Consider the following 23,306-nt stretch of genomic DNA (forward strand, 5'->3'; position numbering starts at 1 on the left):
CACCGTGTTCGCGCACCGGCTTCGGCCCAGCTTCTCCCGGCGGCGACGCGGGAGCCGCCGCCGCCGCCCGGCACCACGTGGAGGGGCGTGGCCTCCGCCTGGGGGCGTGGTCATCACCTGGGGGCGTGGCCGAGGCTTCGCGTCAGCGCCACCCGCCGTTGCCCCGGGGAGGAGGAGGGGGGGGCTGGTTGCCAGGCAACAGCGCGGCCGCAGCGGTGAGCGCGGCCTGGTCGCGGCGTAGGGAAGGGAGCGGGGGCTGGCGGCGGCCCGGGGAAGGCGGGAAGGGGCTGGGGAAGCGGGAAAGGGGAAGCGGGAAAGGGGAAGCGGGAAAGGGGAAGCGGGAAAGGGGGCCGGGGCCTCCTCACCCTCCCCCCCACCTCTGTCTGAGGGGCGGCCGCGCAGGCGCAGTTATAAGCGGGGCGCGCGCAAGCGCGCTGGGGCGCGGCGGCGGCGGCGCCCCCTGGCGGCGGCGCGCGGCGCGGCCCCTCCCTCCGCTCCCCTCCCCGCCCCTCCCCTCCCGGCCCCGCTCGGCGCGTCGCGGGTTCGAGTCCCGGCGCCGCGGTCGCGACGGGCCGCGGCTCTGTCCCCGCAGGCGAGGCGGGCCATGGCCGTCCCCTTCTCCAACACCCACCTGCGGGTGCCCGCCGGCTTCAGGAACCTGCTGGAAGGGCTGGCGCGGGAGGTGCTGCGGGCCCAGCCTCGCGATGTGGTGGGCTTCGCCGCCGAGCACTTCCGGGCGCTGCTCGAGGAGCGAGAGCGTGAGTGGCCCGGCTGCATTCCCCCTCTGCCGGCACCTGCAACCCCCTGCCCTGGGGCTGCTCCGCGCCCCCATCCTGGTGCCCATCTCACATGGCGTCAGGCCTGCAGAATGTGCCCATGCCTGGGGGGTGTCAGGCCTGCCCCGTGGTGCCCATCTCACATGGCATCAGGCCTGCAGAATGTGCCCATGATGGAGGGGGTGTCAGGCCTGCCCCATGGTGCCCATCACACATGGCGTCAGGCCTGCAGAGTGTGCCCATCTCAAGGGGGATCAGGCCTGCCCCATGGTGCCCATCACACATGGCGTCAGGCCTGCAGAGTGTGCCCATCCCAGGGGGGATCAGGCCTGCACCATGGTGCCCATCTCACATGGCGTCAGGCCTGTGGAGTGTGCCCATCCCATGTGGTATTTGACCTGTCCAATGGTGCCCATCTCACATGGCGTCAGGCCTGCAGAGCCTGCCCATCCCGCGTCCGGGGGGGGGGGGGGAGGTGGCATCCATGGGGGGCAGCAGGAAAACACCCCCCCCTCCTTTTTCCGCTCCTTTCCGGCAGGGAGCTCGGCCGATCCGGCGGAGCGAGCCGCCCGCCTGGAGGATCTCTTCTACAACGCTCCGGCTTCCCAGGTGGGCTCCTGCCCCCCCCCCCCAAACCCCCCCGCACCCGGGGGGCTCTTTTCACCCCGGCTCTTTTCCCCCTGCTATCCAGGAGGAGCAGGAGGCGCCGCTGGAGCTCCGGCTCCGGGAAGAAACCTCGGAAAAGAGGCGCGAAGAAGCCGCCGCCACAATCCAGGCTGCCTACAGGAGCTTCCGGGCCCGCCGGGAGGCCGAACCGCGGGACAGCTGGGCTTGAGCCTCCTCCGGCTCGCTGGACACCGGCATTGGGGGGGGGGGGAATCCGCTTTTTTCCTAGATTCCCCCCCCCAAAATAAAATAAATTAAAAAAAAATGGGAGCGTTTCATCTTGGCTCGCGGCGGCTCCGGGTGGCTCTGGCTCCAGTGGGAAAAAAGGGCGCCGGGTCCTGCGTAACCCGGTTACGACGGGCCGATGCCGAACTCGGCCGCCAAGGCCCCTTTCTTTTCCTTTTTCTTCCCTTTTTTTCCTTTTTCCCCCCTTTTCCCTTTTTCACCCTTTTTCCCTTTCTTTTTCTTTTTTCCCTTTTCCCCTTTCCCCCCTTTTTTCCCTTTTCATTCCCTTCCTCCTTTTCCCCCTTTTTATTCCCTTCCCCTTTTTTCCCCTTTTTCCTTTTTATTCCCTTCCCCCTTTTTTCCCCTTTTTCCTTTTTCCCTTCCCCCTTTTTTCCTTTTTCCCCCTTTCTCCTTTTCCCCTTTTTTTCCTTTTTCCCTTTTTTCCCTCCCCCCTTTTCCCTTTTTCCCTTTCTTTTCTCTTCCCCCCTTTTTTCCCCCTTTTTCCCCTTTCCCCCTTTTTCCCCTCTTTCCCCTTTCCCCTTTCTTTTCCTTCCCCCCCTTTCCCCTTACTCCCCCCCTTTTCCCTTTTTCCCCCTTTCCCCCTTTTTTCCCCTTTCTTTTCCTTTTTCCCTTCTCTCCCCCCTTTTCCCTTTTTTCCTTTTTCCCTTTTTTCCCTTTCCCCCTTTTCCCCCCTCCCCAGGCCGGGGGGGGGGGGCAGGAATCCTCCCGCGGGCAACAACCCCCCTTCCAGAGGAACTCGCCTCCTCCCGAACCGGCAGCGGGAAAAGAGGAGCCGAAGTGCCGCGCCGTGACCCCCCCTCCATCCCCCCCCCCCCCGATCAGCTCTCCTTTAATGAGCACTTAATTACCCGCCGCTAATTGGGGTGGGAGCGGGGGGGGGGCGACATCTCCCCGGGGCCCCCCCGGCTATTTGCAGCCCTCACCCCAGATTCCTCCCCGCTCCCGAGGACGTTCGAACGGCCCCGATTTAGGCCGGCGCCTCCCCGCGGGCCGCGGATAACCCGAATAACGCGGAAAAAATTGCACCGGGGGGGGGAAGGGGGGGCGGATAAACCGGGATTGATCAAACTTGGGGACGGGGGTCCGAGCTTCCCGGCCGGCGTTCCCGCGCTCTTCCCTCGCCGCCTCCCTTTTCTTCCCCTTTTTTCCCCCTTTTTTCCCCCTTTTTCCCCTCTTTTTCCCCTTTTTTCTTCTTTTTTTCCCCCTTTTTTCTTCTTTTTTTCCCTTTTTTCTTCTTTTCCCCCCCCTTTTTTTCCTTTTATCCTTTTTTTTCCTTTTTCCCCCCTTTTTTTCTTTTTTCCCCCCTTTTTTTCCCCTTTCTCCGCTCCTTGCCGGCGCCATATGCAGCACGCGGCGCTCGCCCACGCCGGGGGGTCAGCGGGGCACCTCGGCCCCCCCCAAAACTCCGGCTCCGGCTCCGGCACTCGCCGCGGGAAGCAGGGAAGGAGGCGCGGGAAAAAAAACCAAAAAAGACCCTCCGCCGTTCCCCGACTCGCTTCCCCTTCCCCGGCACCCGGAGAAGCCGCTTCGGGCCGCACTGCCGGCTCGTTTCGCCCCGCATCCCGGCTGGGCCTGCTTTTTTCCAGGGAAAAAAAAAAAAAAAAAAACCCCAAATTCCCCCCCCCTTTTTCCAAGCCGCCCGGCCTGGAAGCGCCTCAAGACGCTATTAACGATTAGAAATGTTCTGGCATTTGGCGCTTCCCTCCTCCGCAGCGGGAAACGCGGCGCCCGGCGCCTTTGCCAGGGCCGGCGAGCGGGAATGGGGGGAGGAAAAAAAAAAAAATCCGGATAGTCCCTTTTCGGAGACCAAAAGACCCTCCCGGATCCTGCGTTTCCCTCCTCGTCGCCGGCGCCCTCCGAGGCTGGGCACCTCCGGGGCGACGATGCCTCGCTCCGGAGCATGGAGCATCCCGAGGCGCTAAAAAAAAAAGGGAAGGGGGGGTTAAAAAAGAGCCGGAACGCCGGCGAAGCTGGAAAGCGGATTTTTTAGAGCAGCTCGGCCCTGCGAGAGGAGCTATTTTTTCCCCGGCGCTGGTGGGATGAGGTGGCATTTGCAGTACTTAGAAACCGGCTCTGCCAAGCGGAGCCGGGTGCGAACGGCTCCGGCGAGATTCGAGGGATGCTTGAAAAGCAGCCTGTTCCCGCGAGCGCAGCCCGCTGCTCCCGCCGCGGAGCGGGGGGGAAAAAAGGGGGAAAAAAAGCAAAAAGAAGGGAAAAAAAATAATCTCCCGGTTCGGAGAAAGCTCTCGCCGCCTCCGCGCCGTTCCGGAGGTGGAACGGGGTGGCCCGGGGCCGGGGTCAGGGTTTCTCCCCCGCTTTCCGGGTGGATTTTGGCGCTCGGCTGCTTGGTCGGAAGGGGATCTGCCGAGGCGCGGCCCCGATTCGCCTCGGATCATCCGGCCGTGGCGGGTGGCCGGGGTGCGCCCACGTTCCCATTGCACCCGGGAGCTGTCGGTGGGAACGTTGAGATGGGGATGGAGGGGGCGGGAATGGGAACAGCCGGGTTCGGATGCCCCGTGGGGAGCCGGAGGGGGACAGCGGAAAGGTGGGGGCTGACGGCAAGGCCTGAACCTGGGCTGTGACGGACTCGGGGCCATAAGATGGATGGAGATGGTGGTGGGGATGGGGATGGGGATGGAGATGTGATGATGGGGTTGGAGATGGAGATGGGGATGGTGATGGGGATGGAGATGGGGATGGAGATGGTGATGGGGATGGAGATGATGATGGGATGATGGGGTTGGAGATGGAGATGGGGATGGGGATGGGGATGGAGATGGGGATGGAGATGGTGATGGGGATGGAGATGATGATGGGATGATGGGGTTGGAGATGGAGATGGTGATGGGGATGGGGATGGGAATGGAGATGATGATGGGGATGGAGATGATGATGGGATGATGGGGTTGGAGATGGAGATGGTGATGGGGATGGGGATGGAGATGGAGATGGTGATGGGGATGGAGATGATGATGGGATGATGGGGTTGGAGATGGAGATGGGGATGGGGATGGGGATGGGGATGGAGATGATGATGGGGATGGAGATGATGATGGGATGATGGGGTTGGAGATGGAGATGGGGATGGGGATGGGGATGGGGATGGGGATGGAGATGGTGATGGGGATGGGAGATGGGGATGGGGAGGAGGATGGGGATCGAGATGGGGTTGAGGGCAGTGGAAGGGAGGTGATGGGCACGGTGATGGTGACGATGACAGTGATGGGGATCACGATGGGGATGGGATGGTGACAGTCATGGAGATGGGATGGTGATGGGCATGGGGATGGTGATGACAACAGGGCTGGGGATCTTGCTGGGGATGGTAACAGTGGGGGGGGGAGCGATGGGCATGGGGATGGTGACAACAGGGCTGGGGATGGTGATGAAGATGGGGATCACGATGGGAACGGGATGGTGACAACGGTGAGGAGGTGATGGTGATGGGCACGGGGATGGCGACGATGACAGGGATGGGGATGGCGGTCATGTCGGGGGCGGTGACGGGAATGGCGGTGGTGATGCGGATCGGGATGGAGATGGCAAAGGGGCAGGCTGAAGCCATCAGACGCCCCGAGGAGGAACATCTCCATGGCCTCCTACCAGCAGCCGAGCAGGGATGAGGAGCCACATCCAAAGCCCAGCTGGGGCCCAGATCTGCTGCGGCCTCTCTGGGACAGCAGCCCCGGGACACAAACCCGGGATGGAGGGAGATGTGCCGGGCCAGTCACGGGCCGGGGGGTGGGAGCGCGACGCCCGCGTCTCCGGAGAGCGTTTCGGAGCAGGACGGAGCCGGCATCGGCACGCGGAGCCGGCGAGTTGTGCAGTTGCTTAGCAACTCCCAAGCCTGGTATTAGAGGCGAGCGAGGGAAGACGGCAGCGGCGGGGGGCTCCGGGATGGAAATGGGCACCGTGGCCCTCGTGCCGGGACTGTGCATCCCACCCCAGGACCGTGCGTCTTACCACGGGAATGTGCATCTCACCCTGGGACCATGCATCTCGCCTTGGGACCATGCATCTCACCCTGGGACCATGCATCTCACCCCAGGACCATGCATCTCACCCCAGGACCGTGCACCTCACCCTGGGGCTGCGCATCTCACCCTGGGGTTGTGCCTCTCATCCTGGGACCATACATCTCACCCCAGGACCATGCATCCTACCCCGGGACCATGCATCTTGCCCCAGGACCATGAATCTCATCCCAGGACCATGCATCTCACCCATGGGCCATGCATCTTGCCCCAGGACCATGCATCCCACCCTGGGACCATGCATCTCGCTCTGGGGCTGTGCATCTCACCATGGGACCATGCATCTTACCCTGGGACCATGCATCTCACCCCAGGACCATGCATCTCACCCATGGGCCATGCATCTTGCCCCAGGACCATGCATCCCACCCTGGGACCATGCATCTCGCTCTGGGGCTGTGCATCTCACCATGGGACCATGCATCTTACCCTGGGACCATGCATCTCACCCCAGGACCATGCATCTCACCCATGGGCCATGCATCTTGCCCCAGGACCATGGATCTCGCTCTGGGACCATATATCTCACCCCAGGACCATGAATCTCATCCCAGGACCATGCATCTTGCCCCAGGACCATGCATCCCACCCATGGGCCATGCATCTTGCCCCAGGACCATGCATCTCAGCCCAGGACCATGCATCTTGCCCTAGGACCATGCATCTCGCTCTGGGACCATACATCTCACTCTAGGGCTGTGCATCTTTCCCCAGGACCATGCATCTCACCCACGGGCCGTGCATCTCCTCCGTGGGCCGTGCATCTTGCTGTAGGGCCATGCATCTCACCCTGGAGATGTGCATCTCGCCCTTGGGCCATGTATCTCACCATGGGACCATGCATCTTGCCATGGGGCCATGCATCTCGCCCCAGGACCATGCATCTTGCTTCAGGGCCATGCATCTCGCCCCAGGACCATGCATCTTGCCATGGGGGCCATGCATCTCGCCCCAGGACCATGCATCTTGCTTCAGGGCCATGCATCTCGCCCCAGGACCATGCATCTTGCCATGGGGCCATGCATCTCGCCCCAGGACCATGCATCTTGCCATGGGGCCATGCATCTCGCCCCAGGACCATGCATCTTGCTTCAGGGCCATGTATCTCACCATGGGACCATGCATCTCGCCATGGGACCAGGCATCTCATGCCAGGACCGTGCATCTTGCCCCACCAGCCCTAAGGGGCTCCCAGGCTTTGCTGCAGCTGCGGCGCTCCGAGGACGAAAGCCGGCTTTGGAAGCAGCCCGAGGGGGGGCCGGGAAAACCAGCTGGGGCCGTTTTTGCACATCTCCTTTCACCAGAAACCCCCTGAAGTTTGGGGTGGGATCAAACGCTCCCAGCGAGAGGGGAAAAACTGGCTGGATTTAGCCCCCAAAAAAGAAAAAACTACCCCAAAGCAGCCAGGTGAGCTCATCCAGAGCATCTCTCCGAATGATTCCCCCCCACGGACCAGACCCACATTGCGGCGCATCCCGGGCTGCCGGTCGGAGCCCTCTTTCCCCATCCCTTTTCCCGGCGCGCCGTGCCGTGCCGGAGGCGGCGGCGGTGGTGGGGGCGAGGCAGCTCCGAAAACTAGGTCAGAGCCGCCCGCGCCGGCGAAGCCGAGCTCGCGGCACGGCGCGGGGAGCGGAGGGGGGGGCGTGCGGCTCTGCTCGGGGGCTCCCGGCCTCGCCGGGAAGTTTTTCCCTTCGTTTTGGTGGGAAAAAAAAAAAAAAAAACCCTACTTTTGGACAACACCGGGGCGAGGGGGGCGGCGAGGATGCCCCAAGCAGGAAAGTTTTCTCACCACCGTATCCAGCATCGCTCCCTGGGCACCCCGAAAAATTCCCATTATCCCCCCAGCAAAACCAGCATCCCAAATCGGTGCAAATTGGGATAAATTTATTAAATCAGCGGAGCGACGTTCCGAGCATCCCTGCCTGGTTTTTTTTATTAATTTTTTGCGGGGGGGCACGAAACGCGGCCGGTTGGAGAGCGAGCGCGGGATGCGTCCCGTTAAATATCCGATAGTGGCCGCTCCGTCGTGGCTAATATTGCAAATCCGGCCCCCCCCCCTTCCATCCCTTCCGCGTGCTGCCTGTGCCTTTAAGCATTACGAGGGAGGCTTTTTTTTTTTGCAGGGAAAGAATAAAAAAAATTAAAATAATAATAAAAAAGAAGAAAAAGGGGCGAGGAGGAAAGAGGGGGGGGGAAAGAAAGAAGGAGGGAAAAAATGAGAAGGGAGGGGGAAAAATGAAAAAGGAGGAAAAAAAAGGAGGGGAAAAAATCAAAAAGGAGGGGAAAAAAATAAAAAAGGAGGGGAAAAAATAAAAAAGGGGGGGGGAATTAAAATCCCCCCCCCCCCCGCAAAGCCTGCCGAGGAGCGGTGCGGGTCTGATAGGCTCGCGGCGAGGAGCCGCATTACGTAGGCAAGCGGCTCCGCTCAACTTGACACCTTCGGAGCGGCTGCCGGGAAAGCGGAGCGGAGCGCGCCGGGCATCGGCACCAGCAGCGCGGCACCTCTCGCCCGTCACCGTGGCCTCCACCATGGACTGCTGCAACGTACGTAAACCGCCCCCCCCTGCCCCCCTCCCCCAAAAAAAGCAAAATTTGGGGATTTTTTAGGGGCTTTTTAATTTTTTTTTCCCACCCCCAATCCATGCAACACCAGCCTACGGCTTGCAGCATCCCTCCCCTTTTTTTCCTCGCTCCGGCGGGGATTTGGGATGAGACGGGGGGGGGCAGATGGGGATATATATTTTTAATTTATTTGGGGGGGGTCGGCTGAGCGTGGGTGCGAAACGCTGACCAAAGGGGGGGGGGGGGGATCCCAGCACCCAGCTTTGCCGCCCGGTGCCCCGAGCATGGGGATGTTCCTCCCCAATCCGGTGGGCATTTCCCAGGCTTTTCCCATGGGGAAAACCCCAGGTCGGAGGGTGGCATCTTCCGTTCCCTCCCCCCCCCATATCACTTATATCGGCTTATATCACTTGGGGGGGGGGAGCGTGGGAAAAAGCGATTTTTGGGGGGGGGTTTCCGTAGAAACGGGGCAACCTCGCCCGGCTCCGGAGCCAGCTCGGGAAGCCGATCCGGCAGAAAAATCCCCTCTTTTATTATTTTTTTTAATCCCCCCCCCAAATGCTCCGGCTGCTTTTCCTTCCTCTCCCGCTCAGCCGAACTCTCCAAAGTCCTTCGAAGCCGCTCGAGAGGCTCCGGCGGCTTTTCCGGGGCGCCCGATGCCCCTTACCTCCATCGCTCGGCGGCGAGGAAGAGGAGCAGCCCCTCTTCTTCCTCCCCCCCCCCCCCCGGGGCAACTCTACACCTTCGCCGCGTCTCGTGGGATTTTTTTTTTTGGGGGGGGGGGGTGTTTTTTCCCTTTTTTCCCTCTCTGCATTCGTTTCCGCTCATCCGGGCCGATCCCGTTTCGCCGCGCTCTCAATTATTGATGGCAGAGCAGAGCCCGGCGGATTTCGTTACACGCCACGGCCCGGGCCACGGCGGCGAGGGGAACGTGGGGGGGGGGGGGGGTCCCAAAACCCCCCCCCCCAACCCAAAATCAGCCGCGACTTCGCGGATCCGGCTCGATTTTAACCCCCCCTCAAAGAGGCCGGAGAGGGGAGTGAGGTGCAGTGATTTATCGCTGCTCCGGGTGGGAATTTTTTGTGTTTTTTCCCCTTTCTTTCCCCCCCCCTCCACTTTTCCTGCTCCGGATGGATGTGGGGGGCTTGGATGGGAAGCCGTGGGGATGATCCCCCCCCCCTTCCCTCCCCTTTCCCCGTCTAGACCCGGGGGGGAGCCGCCGGCGCGTGATTCATCCCCCGTCTATTTTCGCTGCCTCGAATCGCGCCGGGTGAGAAGCGCCGTTTTTTTCCCCCCTTTTTTTCCCTTCTTTTTCCCCCTTCTTCCCCCCCCCACTCTCCTCCCCCGGCTATAAAAACGCCGAGGAGTTTTGCAGCCTCCGGCGCTAAATTTGGAGCCCCGGCTCACCTCGCCCCCGCGGGCCCCGGTTCGGAGCGAGGACGCGATTTTTTTTCTCTTCCCGCCGGGAGCCCCCCAGTGAGGAGCTGAGATTTATCGCCGAGGGGGGGCTCATTTAGGCACTTCCCCCCCCCCCCTTTTCCCAAAAAACCCCCCCGATTCCTGCCGCTCCGTTGGCAGGAGGGAGCGTGCACGAAGCTGGACGAGGACATCCTGGACATCCCGCTGGACGACCCCGACGCCAACGCGGCCGCCGCCAAGATCCAGGCCAGCTTCCGCGGCCACATGACTCGGAAGAAGATAAAAGGCGGCGAGATCGAGCGGAAAAGCAAGGACGCCGAGTGCGCCAACAGCACCCGCGTGGGCGACCTCCGCAACGGCGACTAGCCGGCCCGGGTGAGGGCAACTTTGGGCTAAAAACCCCCCTTTTTTATTTCATTTCCATTTTTATTTCCATTTTTCCCACGCCGCGTCTTGGCCGTTGCAGGCAGGGAAAGGATTTGGGGGCTTCCGTTGTCGTGTTGTTTTTTTGGGGGGGGTTTCCTCTTTTTTTTTTCCCGCCTGCCTCCGCCCCGCTTTGCCCTAATTCCGCCCGGGCGCCGGCGGGAGCGAGCCGAAGCTCCCGATTCGGAGTCGCGGCTCTCCCTTAGCAACGCCGCCCCGACCGGCTCGCCTCGGCACACGCTATTTTTAAAAGCTCTGTGTCACAGGCTCCCGGCAGGAGAAGGGAAATTTAATAGCGCCCACGGAGCGCCCCGGGGAAAGGGGGCCGGGGGGGCCCCCGGGATGCGAAGCCGGAGGTCCCCGGCGTCGCCGCGGCCTGGAGGTGGCGACTCCGGTCGGCCGGCGGAGCCGATTTTTTTTTTTCTTTCTGGGATGCAGCCGGGATGGGAAGCGGGAACCGCTGGGGGCTGGATTTTTCCCCTCTCCCCGAAATTGGGGAGCCGGGCTGGGTTGCTTTGCCCCTCTCCCAGCTCGGCCCTGGTGCCGGGGATGGGGCTGGGCTGCCTGCGGGTGTGGGCAGGTGTTGGGTGCAGGCAGGTGCTGGGTGCAGGCAGGATGCAGGCAGGCGCTGGGTGCCAGAAAAAGGTGCAGGCTGCAGGCAGAGGTGCAGGCAAGGACTGGGTGTAAGAAAAGGGTGCAGGCAGGAGCTGGGTGCAGGTGGATTGTGGGCAGGGTGCACACGGGGGTGCAGGGTGCAGGCAGGGGCAGGGTGCACAGAGAGATGCTGGCAGGGATGCAGGCAGGCTGCAGGCAGGGGCAGGGTGCACACAGGGGTGCAGGCAGGGTGTGGCTGCACACAAGGGTGCAGGGTGCAGGCAGAGGCAGTGTGCACATGGGCGCCAGCAGGGTGTAGGCAGCGGCAGGGTGCACACGGGAATGCCAGCAGGGATGCAGGCAGGGTGCAGGCAGGGTGCAGGCAGGGGCAGGATGCACGCAGGGATGCAGGTAGGGGTGCAGGCAGGGATGCGGGCAGGGGCAGGGTGCACACAGGGATGCAGGCAGGGTGCAGGTAAGGGTGCAGGCAGGGTGCAGGTAGGGGTGCAGGCAGGGATGCAGGCAGGGTGCAGGCAGGGGTGCAGGCAGGGGCAGGGTGCACACAGGGATGCAGGCAGGTTGCAGGTAAGGGTGCAGGCAGAGTGCAGGTAGGGGTGCAGGCAGGGATGCAGGCAGGGATGCAGGCAGGGGCAGGGTGCACACAGCGATGCAGGCAGGGTGCAGGCAGGGGTGCGGGCAGGGACACTGACCCCTCTCTCCCTTGCTTGCAGCAGCTGCGAGGCGCCGGACGGAGCCCCCCCTCGCCGTGCCGCCGCCCGCCCCGCCCGCTGTGGCCCCCGCTGCTGGACGCCCGCGCCCTCCCCGCCGTGCTGGCCCCCGTGTCCCTGCCGCCCCCCGCTTCGTCCCCCCGCCGGGGCCCGCGGCTTTTTAAGCCTTTTTAGCCGCCGGCAGAGCTGGCCCCCGGCGAGCTGGCCCCCGCATGCGTCCGCCGGGCCGCCCCGCGCCACGCCGGCGCCCGCCGGGTTCCCCCCGGGGCCTGGTCCCATCCCCCGCGCCGGTGTGCATGTCCCCCCGGCCGCCTCGGGCCGCCAATAAACGTCCGCGTGAGAGGCGTCGCCTTTCCTTGGGCTTTCCGGGCCCGCCGCGACCGCCGTGAGGTCATACCCGTGGAGGCGTGACGTTGCGTGTGGCTGCGCGACGGCCGGCGTGACGTTGTACAGGCGCCCGTCGTACGGTGCGAGGTCACTCACGGGCGGGAGACGGCCGCTGTGACGTCGTGCAGCTGCGAGGCAGGTTGGTGTGATGTCACTGATGGCTGCGTGATGGCCACCATGATGTCGTGCAGGCGTGAGCTGGCTGCTGTGACACCCCTGACGGGTGTATGATGGCCGGTGTGATGTCATACAGGTGGGTCTTGGATCATCCAACAACACCGATGGACGTGTGATGGCCACCATGATGTCATGCAGGCATGAGTTGGCTGGTGTGACATCACTGAAGGACACGTGATGGCCGGTGTGATGTCATACAGGTGGGTCTTGGATCATCCAACACCACTGATGGACGTGTGATGGCCACCATGATGTTGTACAGGCATGAGTTGGCTGGTGTGACATCACTGAAGGACACGTGATGGCCGGTGTGATGTCATACAGGTGGGTCTTGGATCATCCAACAACACCGATGGACATGTGATGGCCACCATGATGTCATGCAGGCATGAGTTGGCTGGTGTGACATCACTGAAGGACACGTGATGGCCAGCGTGATGTCATACAGGTGGGTCTTGGATGGTCCAACACCACCGATGGAGGTGTGATGGCCGGCGTGATGTCATACCTGTGGGTCTTGGATGGTCCAACATCACTGACGGATGTATGATGACTTGGATGATGTCAGACAGATGCGAGTTGGCTGGTGTGACCTCACTGACGGAGGTGTGATGACTGGTGTGACGTCAGACAGATGCGAGTCAGCCGGTGTGACGTCACTGATGGACGTGTGACAGCCGGCGCGATGTCATAGAGACACGGGCCAGGCGTGGTGCCACCATACAACCATCACGACATCACACCAGCCAGACCCGGGGTGGCCGGCACGCGACAGCCGGCGGGAAGACACCCGGACGCCTCCGAAGGGGCGACCGCACCGGACGGACGGGCGACGGGGCCCAAATGACATCATCCGGGCCTGCTTAAAACACCCCAACCCCCCCAAAAAAGCGAGAGCCCAGCCAGCACGGCCGCTCCGGCAGCTCCATCCGCCCGGAGGAACCTTGGGACGAGGAGGGCGGGGGGGGGACGGCTGCGAAGCCAAAACAAGCGCGACATCCCAAATTCCCCCAAAACCCCCCGAACGCTTTTAATGCTTTTATGAAAAATATTACATTTAAAACCATATATTAAAAAATATATATATATATATATCCCCCCCCCTCGGCCAGCGGCCGGGGCTGCGAGAGCTGTTAGTATCCTACAGGGCTAAAAACTAATCGTTATCCCCCATCCAAAAAAAAAAAATTAAGAGCGATATAGACGGTTTCGGGAGTCCGTTAAAAAAGCGCAAGTCCCTTTGGGGGGAAAAAAAGGAAAAAAGGGGATTTTCTTTTTTTTTGGGGTGGGGTGGGGGTCACACGAGGGAGCCGGCTTGGCTCTGCGCCGGCACCATGACGGCCACGGCGCCCATGCGGGTCAGGCTGGCGGCGGGCAGCTGCCGACGGCCCTGGCTTCCCGGAACGCCGTTGGCCGGGCCGGCAGCGGCGGCGGCTCCGAGGATGGAGGCAGTTTCCGAAGGCGCCCGGCTGCCGCCGGGACGAGCGCTGGCACCCGGAGCCAACGACGGGGTGCTGCTGCGGGAGGCGGCGTCGGCGCTCTTGGCCCACGAGAGCGTTTTGGGAGCCACGGCGTCTTCCCTGCGGAGCGAAAGCGAGCGGAGAGTCGGGAACTGGGTTGGGAAAAAAAAATCCCCAAACTGCGATGCCGAGGGGACCGGGATATTTTCCTGCATCCCTTTGCTGGGAGGTGGGCGGGAAAAATTCGGGGCGGGCGCCTTCCCGAGCTGCCGGCTTGCCCGGAATGGGTTTGGAGAGGGGATGCACTGATTTTTCCCGGGGAAAAGGGCAGCTCGGAGACGGGCGCCCCGGGGAAAAGAAAATAAATAGAAATAATAAATAATAATAATAATTAATAATAATAATAATAAGACCGTCGCCGCCAACGCGGCCCCCGGACGCTCACTTGATCTCGTTGGCCACCTCCTCCTGCCCATCCCGCTTCTTCCGCCGGTAGACGCGGAGCTGCAGGCCGAGGAAGACGAGGAGGCCGAAGCCCACCAAGGAACCCAACACGGCGCCGGCGATCACGGCCGCGTTGCTGCCTGGCCGGACGGGATGAACGGGATGAGATACCGGGATACGCCGGGATACGCCGGGCTCCTCCCATCCCGGAAAACCCCCCGCCGCCCACTCACCGGAGAACACCTCCAAGGTGACGTTGCAGGTGGCCGAGCCGGCCCGGTTCTCCGCCACGCACACGTAGACGCCCGACATGTCCGTCGAGAGGTTGCTCAGCTTGAGGGTCCCCTGGGCGCCGTCTGCGGCGGAAAAATCACTCCGCGTTCCCGCTGCCTCCCGCCACCTCCCACCCGCGGTGGGCAGAGTTAAGGTGACGGGGAGCGAAAGCACCGACGGGGCGTTTTTTTCCCCGTTTTCTCCTTTTTTTCCCCACCCGCCGCGCGGTCTCACCTTGCACGGGCGGGAAGAAGACCTGGGCGACGGGCGCCGCTCGCCGCCACCGGTACGCCGGCGCCGGCTTGCCCTTGCGCGAGGAGCAGCTCAGCGTCACGTCGGCTCCCACGGCGACGCTGCCGTGCAGCCGGCAAGCCGGGGCGTCCGGCGGCACTGCGGAGCGGGGACGCGGCGTCAGCGGGGAAAGACGCGGCGCCGCCGTGGGAAAGCGGCGCCGGATTTTCCCGCGCCCCGTCCCCCCATCCCGCCTCACCCAGCACGGTGAGGTTGACGACTCCCACGTTCCTGCCGCCGCCGGCGCCGTCGTCCGGCACGTTCACCGTGCACACGTACTGTCCCGAATCCCGTTCCCGCGTGCCGTTGATGAGCACCGAGAGGTTGCGCGACGTCACCGGATGGAGGAAACCCACGCGGGGCTTCAGGAACGTCTCCTCCACCTTCACCGTGCCGTCCAGGTAGGTCAGGATCTGCCGGGAGCGAAACGCCGCTATGCGTATCCCAAAAAAAAAAAAAGCAAGCCACGTTCCGGGTGGGATCAGGGTTGGGTATCCGTGCGGTCGGGATGCCGGCGCTCACCTGGAAAGGGTCGGCGCCGGCTTGGTGCAGCAGCCAGGTGACGTAGGGTGTTTTCCGCGACGCGCTGGTGTACCAGACGGGCAGCACCGCCCGCTGCCCTTCCACGGCCGACACGGAGCCGCTCGCCACGTGCACTTCCAGCGTCGCCGCCGAGACGCCTGGCCGCGATCCCGCCAAAAGGAGCCGGGAAAAAAAAAAATTAAAAATAATAATAATAGAAATTTAAAATTAAACTTAAATCGATCCCGCTTCCCCGCTTGCACCCCGGCCTCCCGCTTTTACGCCGTCTTCGTTGGGAAAAAGGGAAGGGGGGGGAAAAAAAAAAGGAGGAGGTCGCGCCTATCCCGGCGGCCACCTGCTTCCAAGTTTTTTTTGGGGGTTATTTGGGTTTTTTTTGCCCCCCCCCCCTTATCCCGGTTGGTTTAACGGCGGTTTTCGCCCCGGGGAAAAACCCCGTTTCCGGCCGCCGGATAGCGCCGGACAGGGGGGTCGTTTCCCCCCCCCCCCCCGGCGAACAAAAGAGCCCGGCGAGGACGGGAAAAGGCGCCCGATGCCCCGGCGGACGGACGGACGGATGGATGGACGGACGGACGCCCAGCTCCCGGTGCCCCCCCCCATCCCGGGGGATACCGCGGCCTCCGGGAGCTGCGAAGCTAGAAATAACCCCCCCCCCCCCGAGACCATTCGCTCCCCGGGGCGATTTTGGGGGGGGGGGGTGTTAAAGCCCCCGGCACAGAGCCGGTTTCCACCCCCCCTGGGGACAGATCCATCCTTTTTTCCCCTTTTTTCCCCATTTTTTCCCCTTTCTCCCCCCTTTCCCCCCTCTTTTTTCTCCTTTCTCCCCCCTTTCCCCCCTCTTTTTTCTCCTTTTCCCCCCTTTTCCCCCCCTTTTTTCTCCTTTTCCTCCCCTTTTCCCCCCTTTTTTCTCCTTTTCCTCCCCTTTTCCCCCCTTTTCCCTTTTCTCTCCTTTTCCCCCCCTTTTCTCTCCTTTTCCCCTTTTTTCCCCCTTTTCCCTTTCCCCCTTCCCCCCCTTTTTTCCCCTTTTCCCCCCCTTTCCCCCCTTTTCCTTTTTTCTCCTTTTCCCCCCCTTTTCTCTCCTTTTCCCCTTTTTCCCCTTCCCCCCTTTTTTCCCCCCCTTTCCCCCCTTTTTTCCCCCTTTTCCCCCCTTTTTTCCCCCCTTTTCCCCCCTTTTTTCCCTTTTCCCCCCTTTTCCCTTTTTTCTCCTCTTCCCCCCCTTTCCCCCCTTTTTCCCCCTTTCCCCCTTTTTTCCCCCTTTTTTCCCCCTTTCTCCCCCTTTTTCCCCCTTTCCCCCCTTTCCCCCCTTTTCCCCCCTTTTTTCCCCCTTTCCCCCCTTTTCCCCCCCTTTTCCCTTTTTCCCCTTTTTTTATTTCCCCCCCTTTTTTCCTTCCCCCCCTTTTTTCCCACCTTTCCCCCCCTTTTTTTTTTCCTTTTCCCCCCCTTTTTTTTCCCCCTTTTTTTTTGGGAGGGGGGGCACACACTGCTCGCAGGGAGATTATTTCCCAGCCCTGCCGAGGAAGGATCAACGGGAAAGTAATCCACTCAAGGCAGGTCAGGCCGGAAACGCTCTGCCTCGGTTTCCCCCGGGAATCTGCCACGGGGCTGCGGGGGGGCAGAGCATCCTTTCCGTGCCGGGCCGTTTTCCCACACCGGGCTGATTCCCTGTGCCGGACTGTTTTCCCGCGCCAGGTGTTTTCCCACACCGGGCCGTTTTCCTGCACCAGGCGTTTTCCCACACCAGACTGTTTTCCTGCACCGGGTGTTTTCCCACATTGGGCCGTTTTCCTGCACCAGGTGTTTTTCCATACCGGACTGTTTTCCTGCACTGGACCATTTTCCTGCACCGGGTGTTTTCCCACACTGGGCCATTTTCCTGCACTGGCTGTTTATCCACACCGGGCTGTTTTCCCACACCAGGTGTTTTCCCACACCAGGCCGTTTTCCCGCATGGGGCGTTTTCCCACACCAGACCATTTTCCTGCGCCAGATGTTTTTCCATATCAGGCCATTTTCCTGCACCAGGCCATTTTCCTGCACCGGGTGTTTTCCCACACCAGGCCGTTTTCCCGCACCAGGTGTTTTCCCACACCAGGCGTTTTCCTGCGCCAGATGATTTTCCACATCAGGCCATTTTCCTGCACCAGGCCATTTTCCTGTGCCGGGTATTTTCCCACACTGGGCCATTTTCCTGCACCAGGTGTTTTTCCACACCAGACCATTTTCCTGCAAAGGGCCATTTTCCTGCACCGGGTGTTTTCCCGCATGGGGCATTTTCCCACACCGGGACATTTTCCCACACCAGGCCATTTTCCTGTGCTGGGTGTTTTCCAACACCAGGCTGTTTTCCTGTGCCAGATGTTCTTCCACACCAGGCCATTTTCCCGCACCAGGTATTTTCCCGCGCCGGGTGTTTTCCCGCGCCGGGGCCCCGCAAAGCGGCCGGGAGAAGCCATCGATTCTCCGAAACGGCATCGGAGCGTGAACGAGCGGCTCCAGCATTTCGCACCTCGGCGGCCGGGAGCCTCCGCCCCGGGCGCCCATTACCCTGCGCTCGGTGCCGTCACCCGCAGCCGTCCCCGTCCCCGTTCCCTCCCGGACCGCCGTCGCGGCAGGGATTTGTCCGGGAAGGGGGAGAGGGAAAAAAAAAAAGACGGATCTTGCTATCGGGACACGTTGCAAGAACGGCGCCGAGCTCGACGTTTCCCTTCCGAATTATCCCCCCCCGCCCCGGCAGCGCGGCACCCTCTCCCTGCAACATCCCCCTTTTTTTCCAGGGCGGAAAAATTCCTGCCGGGTATTTTTAGCTTCCTTAGCGCATCCGTTTCTTTTTTTTCCCCCCCCCTGCCCAGACATCCGTAACGGTTCCTGGCAGCTCCTTGCGCGGCTCCTGGGCAGGAAACGCTGCCGCGGGCCGATAACCGGCCGAGACAATGAGCCCGGCTCCACCTAACCCCCTTCCAAACCCTCCGGAATTTAAGGTTAAATCCCCCCTTCTCCGGTCCTAATCGAGCCCGTTTCCCCTAGGGAAAAGCCGGCAGCGTCGCCGCCTAAGAATAGCTAAGCCCGTCCTAAGCGCATAAACCCTTAAATCCCGGAGAGGGGGGAAACGGCGGCAGCGAGGAAAGCCGGTGGGGGGGGGGAAGCCGAGCTGCTCCCGGTTTTCCCAAAATCCGACCACCGCCGAGCAAACCAAATCGGTTGCTCCAATCGGTTTTCCGGGGAGAACCGGCGTGGGGATTTCCGCCTCCGGCGCCCGTGGCCGGGGGGGAAAAGCCGGATAAGCGGGTAAGAGCCTCCCGCCAGCCACCACCTAAAACGGGCGATTTTTGGCAACGCGCAGGCGCCGGCTTCCCTTTTCCAAAAGTTTCCCGGCGCGAAGCCAAGCGGGAATAGCCGGAGCCGCGGAAAAAGGGAGCCGACTCGAGCGCTTTGAAACGCTGTTTTGCGGCAAAAACGAGGCGGCGGAGAGGCCCCGGCGCTGGCGAAATGCCTCGACGGCTCCCGCTTCCGAGCGCGGGCCGGGAGAGGGCTCCCGAATATGCCGCTCGGAGGCGAATTTTCCTTTTCCCACTTTTTTTTCCCTTTTCCCTGGGTGCGAAACTCCCGCTAAACCTCCGCGTCGCCCCGGCGCCGGGGCGAAACGATCGATAAATCACTGCGGCTCTCTCGCGGGGCCCTTCCCGGCATGGGGGGGGCTCGGTCCGCCGGGAAAAGCCGGCAAAGGGCAGGTTAAAGCCGTGGAACGGAGCGGAGGGAGGGGGAAAATCCACAAAAATCTTCCCGATGGCAAAAACCCGCACGTTTTTCGCCCTTTTTTGTTCCCAAGAAACGGCCTTTCCACCAGCGGAGGCCCAACACCTGCAGGATTTCCTGGAAAAGGCTCACGCGCTCCGGTCTCACCCCCCCCCAGCCAGCTTGGGGCCAAGGAGCTGTTTCAAGGATGCTCCGGGCGCCCGAGGAAAATTCGGGATTGGGGAGGGGGAGGCGAAGCCGGTTGCCCTCGCCCATCCCCCCCTCCCGCCCCGCTCTGCTATTAAACATTAAATCTCCGTATTTGGGGCCGTTTGGGCACCAGGAGGAGGGAATATTTTCTTAAAGAGCCGTTTTTTTTTCCGGAGTTGGCGAAGGCGGGAGAGGCGGGGGGGGAGGTGTCAGGAGGGCTTTTCCCAAGGGATTGAGCAGGCGCGAGCCCCCTTCGGGGACCATCCGGGGCTCTTCGGGGAGCCCCGTATCCCTGTGGGAACCGCCAGGATGATTTTTCCCGCGGCCCCAAAACCGTTCCCTTCTCCTACGGAGCCACGGGCTGAAAAAACTGGGAGGAAAACGCCGCTTTCCGCTTAATTTGGGGAGGGGGAAGCGTTTTTCTCCCCCCCCATTTTGGCAAGGCTCCGAAATCTCTCCGCGTTCGGACCGACGCCAGCGCCCGACTGCGTCGCCGCTCGCGGAGCGTCCGGGGCCGGCAGCAAACACGCCGAGAACGAGCCCGTCATCGCGGAGTTATTTCCTCCGCCCGCCGGCCGCTCCCGAGGGAGATCGGGGACCGAATCCTCCCCGGATGGCCGGCGCCAAGCGCCCGGCAACGGGTCCTGCCCTCATTCCGGTGCCGATGCCGAGAGGATCCCCCCCGCGTCGGCTTTTAAAGGCCTAAACGCGACCTACGGCAGTAGAAATTGCCTGGTTAGTATAAAAACCGGCAGCTCTGCCGCAGGCCACGCTCCCTTCATCATTGCTGGTGCACGTTAACTCTGAAACCTAATGATGGCTAGTTAAAAGCCGCCCCACCGCCGCTTCGGTGGTGCGGCTCCCCAGGCACCCCGATGCCGGGCAGCACCGCAGCAGATCCCAGCTCCTTCCCCTCGCGTCCCCAGCGCCGTAACTCCGGCGCCGAGGCACCCGTGGCGCTTTCCGGCTGACGCTCCCTTCCAAAATCCCCCGTTTCCCGAGGGGGTTTTTGCCCTCGCGCCGCGCGAGGCTGGATTAAAACGCCAAACGGCCGCGGGCCTGAAGCCCGGCTGCGCTGCTCCTCTTCCTCGAGGCGAGGAAGGCCGAGCCGGGGGCTCCCGTTGGCGCCGGCGTCGGCTTTCGCCACCTTGCCGCCTCAAATCCCCTAAGGCTTTAATCGGCTCGAAAAATTAATCCCGCGTTGGCATATGCGGATATCGGCAGCGCCGACGACTTTCCCCCGGGCTAATAAAAAATAAGGAGAAATAAAGGATGGGGCAGGGAAAAAATCCGGGAAAATTCCCCCTCCAACTCCGAAAGGCCTTTTCCGGAGCCGTCTCCTGGCCTGGAGTGAGAAAACAAGCTCCAAGTTAAGGCTTAACGCGGGAACAGACCCAAGCGGGGGGAAACTGTCCCCAAAACGGCAGCGCTCGGCCTCGTCGCCCGCGCGGCCCCTCCGGCCCATCCGCCGGGGTTTTTATTTTTCCCCCTTTTTTCCCAAGAAACTGAGTCAGCTTCCGTCCCCAAGGCCGGGCAGAGTATTCCCGCAGGAACCAGCCAGCAATAAACCTCTTTTTTTAATATTTGCCCCCCAAAAAAAGCTGGAAGCGGGTGGACGCGAGCCGAAAATAAAGGACTGGGGAGCTGCTCCGGCGCGCTGTTAAATCCCGCTTCGCTCTCCGGCCCCAGCGCTCGGGATACGGCCGGGAGCCGGCAGGGTTTGTAATCTTGAATTTCGGCAAGATTTCCGCCCGCCGCAGGAAACGCCGCCGGCTGGGCCGGCGCCACCCTGGAGCTCGCGGCGACCTTTCGCAGAGGGAAAAAACACCCTAAAAGCGCAGCGAAAAAATCCGGGAGCCCCGGATCCCCCCTCCCAGCCCGACGGATGGAAAACCTTGGATGCAAAGCCGTAAACCCCAAATTTCCCTCGTTTTGCCCAAAGGGCCGCGTAAACCCCCCCAATTTCCTCCCTTCCGCCCATTTTCCCGCGCTGACCCACAAAACCCCTCCGAATAAACCGTCCCCGAACGGCTTTTCCCGGCCCCAATTCCCGCCGGCAACCCGATTTTCCACCCTCGGAGCTATTAAACGTGGGGGAATTAAAGGCCGAGGAGTTTGGGGGGGGGGGGGAATTTCTTGCCGTGCCCTCGCTCGATAGGATTAAGCCGATTACGCGCCGTGAAACCGAGATAGAAATTAAACCCGGAGCTTTGATTTAATACGATCGAGGCAGGGCCGGCGCGCGGCCCGTAAACGGGAGCGAGCGGAGAAGCCGGCCGGAAAAACCGCCTCCCCCTCCCCGAGCCTGGCGGAAAGGTCAAGAAAACGTCTTTTTTGGGGGCTTTTTTTTTTTTTTGCCCTTTTTTTTTTTTCCGGACTTCTCCGAGGAAGCGGCACCGGCTCTATTTATAACCGAGCAGATAGGAGTCGCCGGGTCCGAAGAGCGAGGTCTGTTGGGAAAATTCCCGGCCGCTTTTCTCACGACCCAGGGGCAGAAAAGCGCCGTATCCTCCGGAGAGTCAAATTCAGGGGAAAAAAAAAAAAAAAAATATATATATATATATATAAATAAATGATAATAAAAAAATGCGACTTTGCTATAGATAGCAGGCGGCCGGCTCGCTTTAACCCTCGCGCCGCCGCCCATTTTTTCCGGTTTTGGGATTTTTTGCCTTTTTTTCCCCCCCATACGGGGAGGACAGCGGCCGAGCGTCGCCTCTTTTCCCTCTTTTTTTGCTCCGATCCCCCTCGGGAATTACGGAGCGGCGGCGGATCCCACGCGGGGACGCGGGGGAAAAGGAGATAAAAAAGGAAAAAAAAGAAAAAAAGACCCCGCGGGAGGGTTAACGCCGCGGCTCATCCCGGCACCTTTCCGATAATAATTTTAATAATAATAATAAAGTAATAAAATAATAATAATAATAATAGCAATAAAATAATAATGGTAATAAGGGTAATAATGAGATAAAGAAACTCGCCCGGAGCCTCCGTTAGCGGCTTTATCGCAGGACTTCGGACCCGGCGCGCAGCGGGGCGCCCCGCACCCACCGCGTCCCGGCGCTGCGCCGATCCCGGGGGGGGGAAAAACCACCCGCCCCCCCCCCCCGTGGGCCCGCGGCCCCTTCCCGTCCCCGCCGCGGCGATCGCGGGCGGCTCCTCCTAAAACGTCGGGGGCGCCGGAGCCCCTCGGCGAGGCGGGGAGGGGGAAACCGCGCGGCCCCGGCGCTCCCCGCCGCTGCGCGCTGCCTCCGCCGGTGCCTCCCCCCGGTGCCCCCCGGTGCCCGGTGCCCCCCCCGGTGCCCGGTGCCCCCCCCGGTGCCCGGTGCGCGGTGCCGCCCCGCTCACCCAGCAGCGCGGCGAGCGCCAGCGCAGCCCCCGGCAGCGCCCTCATGGCCCCGCGCCGCCGCCGCTCGCAGCGCAGCAGGTGCCGGGGCGGCCGCGGCGGCGGCGGCGGCGGCGGCGGGCGGGAGGCGGGGGGCGGCGCCCAGGTGGGGCGGCCCCGCAGGTGGGGGCGTGGCCTCCGCCCCCGGGGGCGTGACCACCCCTGGGGGCGTGACCGCCTCCCTGGGGGCGTGACCGCCTCCCCGGGGGCGTCACCACCTCCCTGGGGGCGTGACCGCCACCCCGGGGGGCGTGTCCTCCGCGCTGGGGGCGTGTCCTCCGCCCTGTGGGGCGTGGCCTCCCGCTCCCTCCTCGGCTTCCCGCAGCCCGAAGGTTTGGGGGAAAGTCGTAAGGTTTTGAGGGCGGCGGGTGCTGAGCGGTTCCCTCCCCCCCCCCTCCACGTCCGCCGTGCACCGAGCCAGCCGTGCCCGGCCTTCCCCCCCCATATAATAGTAATAATAATAGTAATAATAATAGTAATAATTCCATCAAATCTACTAATACTATCAAATATAATACTATCAAATGTAATACTAATACTATCAAATAATAATATAACAATAATATTAAATATGATAATAAATACGATATTATTTAATTAATGTAATTTAGTATTATTAAATCGATAATAAATCGATATTCTCCAGGGGAGCTCCAGGCTGGCGGGCGGCTTCCTGGCGCAGCTGTGATGCTCTGGCTGAGTTTGCCCCATTTGGGGGCTTTTGACCCCAGAAAGCTCGCCTGGCCCGGGTTATAAGCAAGATTTCCCAGCTGGATCATTGCCACATCCATAGGCAGATCCGGCCCTGAGCGGCGGCGTGGGAATCTGCTCGTCCCAGGCCTCCGATAGGGCCAAAATTGGGGCAGTTTCAATACCCACTTGACGCTCCGTTCCGATTTTGCCACGTCGATCCTTCGGAAAGGGCGTTCGGGCTCCCCCGGATGAGAAGCGGCTTCGCGGGA

At 61.8% G+C, this 23,306-nt stretch overlaps 2 protein-coding genes across 2 annotated transcripts; one reads left to right on the plus strand and one right to left on the minus strand.

The window, feature by feature from the left end:
- Nucleotides 1–10: 10 nt before the first annotated feature.
- Nucleotides 11–10,078, plus strand: NRGN (neurogranin). The gene is made up of 6 exons (XM_067310023.1): nucleotides 11–215; nucleotides 593–758; nucleotides 1,315–1,385; nucleotides 1,468–1,610; nucleotides 8,041–8,266; nucleotides 9,863–10,078. The coding sequence occupies exons 2-6, from the start codon at nucleotides 605–607 to the stop codon at nucleotides 10,067–10,069; spliced, it is 801 nt and encodes a 266-aa protein (XP_067166124.1). The 5' UTR covers nucleotides 11–215; nucleotides 593–604; the 3' UTR covers nucleotides 10,070–10,078.
- Nucleotides 10,079–12,623: 2,545 nt separating this feature from the next.
- Nucleotides 12,624–22,395, minus strand: ESAM (endothelial cell adhesion molecule). Its single transcript, XM_067310137.1, has 7 exons — nucleotides 22,308–22,395; nucleotides 15,003–15,160; nucleotides 14,680–14,893; nucleotides 14,424–14,579; nucleotides 14,150–14,272; nucleotides 13,918–14,056; nucleotides 12,624–13,592 (listed from the first exon to the last, which is right to left on the minus strand). The coding sequence occupies exons 1-7, from the start codon at nucleotides 22,351–22,353 to the stop codon at nucleotides 13,310–13,312; spliced, it is 1,119 nt and encodes a 372-aa protein (XP_067166238.1). The 5' UTR covers nucleotides 22,354–22,395; the 3' UTR covers nucleotides 12,624–13,309.
- Between the last annotated feature and the right edge of the window lie 911 nt (nucleotides 22,396–23,306).

The sequence above is a fragment of the Apteryx mantelli genome, chromosome 23, assembly GCF_036417845.1.
Source record: "Apteryx mantelli isolate bAptMan1 chromosome 23, bAptMan1.hap1, whole genome shotgun sequence".
In the NCBI taxonomy this organism is placed as follows: domain Eukaryota; kingdom Metazoa; phylum Chordata; class Aves; order Apterygiformes; family Apterygidae; genus Apteryx; species Apteryx mantelli.